This window comes from Crinia signifera, chromosome 12 (genome assembly GCF_055691185.1).
Source record: "Crinia signifera chromosome 12, ASM5569118v1, whole genome shotgun sequence".
Taxonomy (NCBI): Eukaryota; Metazoa; Chordata; class Amphibia; order Anura; family Myobatrachidae; genus Crinia; species Crinia signifera.
In genome coordinates, this window is record NC_139228.1 from 56,917,504 (window position 1) to 56,923,000 (window position 5,497).

Genomic DNA, 5,497 nt, shown 5'->3' on the forward strand with positions numbered 1-5,497 from the left:
TATAATATACATGATGTCACCCAGGCAATATAATATACATGATGTCACCCAGGCATTATATACATGATGTCACCCAGGCATTATATACATGATGTCACCCAGGCATTATAATATACATGGTGTCACCCAGGCATTATATACATGATGTCACCCAGGCATTATAATATACATGGTGTCACCCAGGCATTATATACATGATATCGCCCAGGCAATATAATATACATGATGTCACCCAGGCATTATTATATACATGATGTCACCCAGGCAATATAATATACATGATGTCACCCAGGCAATATAATATACATGATGTCACCCAGGCATTATATACATGATGTCACCCAGGCATTATATACATGATGTCACCCAGGCATTATAATATACATGGTGTCACCCAGGCATTATAATATACATGATGTCACCCAGGCATTATAATATACATGGTGTCACCCATATATTATTATATACATGATGTCACCCAGGCATTATATACATGATGTCACCCAGGCATTATTATATACATGATGTCCCCCAGGCATTATAATATACATGATGTCACCCAGGCATTATTATATACATGATATCGCCCAGGCATTATATACATGGTGTCACCCAGGCATTATATACATGATGTCACCCAGGCAATATAATATACATGATGTCACCCAGGCATTATATACATGATGTCACCCAGGCATTATAATATACATGGTGTCACCCAGGCATTATATACATGATGTCACCCAGGCAATATAATATACATGATGTCACCCAGGCATTATAATATACATGGTGTCACCCAGGCATTATAATATACATGATGTCACCCAGGCATTATAATATACATGGTGTCACCCAGGCATTATATACATGATGTCACCCAGGCAATATAATATACATGATGTCACCCAGGCATTATAATATACATGGTGTCACCCAGGCATTATAATATACATGATGTCACCCAGGCATTATAATATACATGATGTCACCCAGGCATTATAATATACATGGTGTCACCCAGGCATTATAATATACATGATGTCACCCAGGCAATATAATATACATGATGTCACCCAGGCATTATAATATACATGGTGTCACCCAGGCATTATATACATGTTGTCACCAGGCATTATTATATGCATAATGGTTACTTATGTAATATCTGGGCTCCCGTTTTTCTTATGAGACCGCGTCCCCTCGTGAGGCACGCTGAGCTCGCCACGCTTCGGGCACGGTGGCTCGCTGCGCTCCCCACACTATATAAAATCAACTCCATGCGTAGTTGGATAGTAGGGGTATGAAAAAATGGGGTGCATTTAACATGGGAGCCCAGATAATACATAAGTACCGCATAATGTCACCTAAGCATCATTATATACATGATGCCATCCAGGCATTATTATATAACGCCTGCTTGAAAAAGGTCGACATGGCTAAGGTGCCCAACTTATTATATAGTGTGTTGTCGCATACAATACTGCTTTACATTATATAACGTGTTGTCACCTACACGCTAGCACTGTGATGTCACCTATATGTTGTTATTATTATTATTATAATACTCTGTGACCATGGAACTGGTATGTTTGTTGTCTCCCCGCCCCTCCTTCTCTGCTGCTGCAAGCTCTCAGGGCTCTTCCCGGCAGACCAGCCCCTCCGCTGGTCCCGCCCTCTCACAGGATGTTTTCCTTTTAAGGATATCTGCGTCATTGGATTCCCGAGTCTGGGTAGATGGGTAAAACCATTTGGGGGAATCCACGGGGGGGTGAATCCGTGTCTTCTTACCCCTGCAGCTGTGTGACGCGTTACGGGCAGGGAGAACGGGCGCCGGTAAGCGGATACACAAGGCGGAGAGGTGCCCACCTCCCCGTCTGCCACAGAGGAAGCTTCTAGAGACAGCAGCGCCTCCCCGCACTCACATGGACTCTTCCGTTGGCAAACTGCCCAGGCAGCGGGTATATAAGGGAGGAGAGCGGTGAGAAGCAGCAGTGACAGCTCGCAGCGCTTACTGAGAATCATCACATATATATACAGCAGAGCCATGTATCACGGATTCTCCACCGACTACGACGCGACCTCCTCCAGGTGCAGCAGCGCCTCTCCTGCCGGGGACAGCCTGACTTACTACCCGTCTCCATCAGCCTCGTTCTCCAGCATGGGCTCTCCGCTCACACCGCCGGTAAGTGACAGCCTCTGGGAAAGTGGCAACTGGGGATTGGGGCGGGGGACTGGCATGGGGATGAGGGGACTGAAGTGGGGTGCCCGGGGTAGCGGTTGTCTGAGCGGCCGGGGACTGGGCTCGGCCCCCCCGTGTGTGTGTGTAACGCGGATTCATTGATAAAACCAGAGTTCATTCAGGAGACTCCAGAGCGGCGCCTGCGTCATCCCGACGTCACCGCTATTTATATCCTACTCCTGTGCTGGGATTGGACGTGCGGCTCCCTCATCCAACTACCTGGTGCATTGATTGGACCTGCAGCCTTCTCACTACACTACCTGCTTCCCTGGTGCAATGACTGGACCTTCTTTCACTACCTAACTCCCTGCAGTAATCAATAGAGCTGCAGCCCTCTGATTATACTACCTACTTCCCTGGTGCAATGAATGGACCTGTAGCCCTCTGGTTACACTACCTCCTCCCCTGGTGCAATGACTGGACTTGCTCCCACTTCTTAGTTTCCTGCAGTAATGAATGAAGCTGCAGCCGTGTACCTGCTTCCCTGTTGCCATGATAGGCGGTCCCCCTCCCCAACACTACATGATTATTCACTGCAGTAATTAATGGGACTGCAGCTCTCTGATTACACTACCTACATCCCTGGTGCAAATAAAGAACCTGTTCTAGACTGCTAGATGTCCTGATGTAACAAATGATTTGCAGCCCCCTTTTCCCGTTTATTCCAGCCACAGAGTAATGAATGACCTGATTCCATGAATGAATGAATGAATTAATGACTGGCACCCCGCTAGCCCATAGTAATGAATGTGCAGGGCGTGACTCTTCATGTTGTTCCATACTGACCATGTTTGTTTCTTCCTCATTCCAGGAATTTGGAACAGATTCCAGCAGCAGCTTCGTCCCCACGGTTACAGCCATTTCTACTTCTCCGGACCTGCAGTGGCTGGTGCAGCCTACCCTGATCTCCTCTGTAGCACCATCTCAAACTCGAGCACACCCCTATGGGACAACCCCATCCTACAGCCGGACTGGCATGATCAAAGGGTCATCTGGAAGGGGCCAAAGCCTTGGCAGGCGGGGGAAAATAGAACAGGTAATTGTCGTGCCTATGTCTCCGATATGCAGCCTGTGTCCTTCTCTGTTCATGCAGACATTGGTGCACTTACCCCCAATGCTAACCTTGTGTCCTCATTTCCACAGCTTTCCCCTGAGGAGGAAGAAAAGAGGAGAGTTAGACGGGAAAGGAATAAAATGGCGGCAGCTAAGTGCCGTAACCGCCGCCGGGAGCTGACAGACACCCTCCAAGCTGTAAGTATCTATTATCATCTTACACCATGATGCACATGTCTGTTATACTAATGTGGAACTTGGGTTCTAAATGACATGGTCTAATCAGCTTCTGCACTTTCCTCAGGAAACTGATGACTTGGAGGATGAGAAATCGGGCTTGCAGGCGGAGATAGCAGCCCTGCTGAAGGAGAAGGAGAAGTTGGAGTTTATACTTGCCGCTCATAAACCAGCCTGCAAAATTCCACATGACCTGGAGGGGGCCTTTCAGGACTTGACCTCTACTCTTGACCTGAGCCTGATCTCCGACATCGCATGCGTTTCAAGCACTCCAGAACCTAACGTACAGCCCCTCTTTCCAGTGAGTGTTCCACAGTCTTCCATCTCTGAGGAAAAGGAGGTCTCACAGCTGCAGATTTCCATGGAACTCAAGTCTGAACCCTTGGATGAGTTCCTCTTCAGCCCCGCTCCTGCCGGATCTTCTGATGCTGCCCGCTCGGTCCCAGATGTGGATCTGTCCAGTGCCCTCTACAGCTCTGACTGGGAACCACTGTACAGCACACTAGCTGCGGACATGGAGCCTCTCTGTACACCAGTGGTTACCTGCACGCCAGCTTGTACCACCTACACCACCTCCTTTGTCTTCACCTACCCAGAGTCCGAGCCCTTCCCCAACTGCGGAGCTGCACATCGGAGAGGGAGCAGCAGCAACGAGCAGTCGTCAGACTCTCTCAACTCTCCAACCCTGTTGGCCTTGTAACGCCTAAAAACTAAGACATAAAAACGTGCTGGAGGGCAATCTGGAACTGTACCCAAAAATGGTCACAGCTTGGCGCGTCTTACTCCATAAATTTCACAGGCAATAAGTGATGTGGGTTCACCCCCCCTCGTATTGTCAGATAAACTCCTTGCTGCTATACTGTGCATGTCCGGTCCCTTCATCTCTGGCCAAAGTTGTGAGCAGCTTGTAGCTAAAAAGATGACCCCCTGCCCAAGAGCTGCCACACTTGTCCTTCTGGCTTTGACTGGTGGCTGCCCCACTCTCCTGCTGTGCCCGTGCAGCAGGAGGCACTTCCATCTGCCACGAAAGCCTGATACCTCTTCCTGATGTGGAGCACTGGCACGGACTTCTTGTGACTCCTCCTGTTGTATATGTAGCATGACGTTCCTTCACTCCTGTCCTTCACTGCTGTGACAGTGATGTTAACACGTTGGGTAAATGTTTCATCTTCTGAAGCTGTGTTGTGTGTATGAAGCCTGTACACCGGCTTGCCATGGTGCTGGCTGGCTGCAGACTGCTTGGTGGATCTAGCACTTGGCAGCTCCGTACCAGCCACAATATATTTTGTAAAGTCTAATAGAGTATATATAAATATATATATTGAAGCCGGACACGTGGTAAACGTGCTGTATCTTCCGTTGATTGTAATTCCGTCTTGCTGTCCAAGTTTTCCATGAAAACGTTTTTTTATTTCCTGTAGGCGGTCCTTTTTTTTGTTTAATTTATGTCGAATTTCGAGAATATTTATATTTTTTATTTGTGTCTTTGTTTTGTACTTTGGATTCCTGCGGACAGAGGAACAGAACCTCAAGCATTTGTTTTGCTTGTCCCAAGATCTTGAGAATAAATAATGTATTTTCCTTTAATGCATTTTAAAGTCTCTGAGTATTTACTGGGGGCAATGGGTCAAAATTATCCTTTTCATGTTATCATTATCTCGTGGAATTGTTAGAAAATAGCTGATGGGAGATTAAAGATTGCTGTAAATATTATTGGTACCATTCAGTGACTTGTGATGGGAAGATGTGTGCAGCAGTTGCCCATAGCAACCAATCAGTGGCTAACATTTAAGTGCACTCTAAAACAATTATAATTATGTCAATGCTAATTGGTTGCCATGGTCAACTTATCCACTGGCTTACTACTTCTCTGCTTCATACATCTCCCCCTAATGGGTCTATTTACTAAGCGTTAGATGGAGGAAGTACCAGCCAATCAGCTTGTAACTCATTTTTCTAACATGA

General features: G+C 46.9%; 1 protein-coding gene across 1 annotated transcript; it reads left to right on the forward strand.

Annotated features, from left to right (window-relative positions):
* The first annotated feature begins 1,875 nt into the window (after nucleotides 1–1,875).
* Nucleotides 1,876–5,123, forward strand: FOS (Fos proto-oncogene, AP-1 transcription factor subunit). Its single transcript, XM_083165926.1, has 4 exons — nucleotides 1,876–2,185; nucleotides 3,054–3,278; nucleotides 3,386–3,493; nucleotides 3,600–5,123. The coding sequence occupies exons 1-4, from the start codon at nucleotides 2,048–2,050 to the stop codon at nucleotides 4,230–4,232; spliced, it is 1,104 nt and encodes a 367-aa protein (XP_083022052.1). The 5' UTR covers nucleotides 1,876–2,047; the 3' UTR covers nucleotides 4,233–5,123.
* The last annotated feature ends 374 nt before the right edge of the window (nucleotides 5,124–5,497 follow it).

Coding starts and splice junctions, on each gene's coding strand:
- FOS (XM_083165926.1), top strand. CDS start 2,048: ATGTATCACGGATTCTCCACCGACTACGACGCGACCTCCTCCAGGTGC. Junction 2,186..3,053: donor GCTCTCCGCTCACACCGCCG/GTAAGTGACAGC, acceptor TCCTCATTCCAG/GAATTTGGAACAGATTCCAG. Junction 3,494..3,599: donor TGACAGACACCCTCCAAGCT/GTAAGTATCTAT, acceptor CACTTTCCTCAG/GAAACTGATGACTTGGAGGA.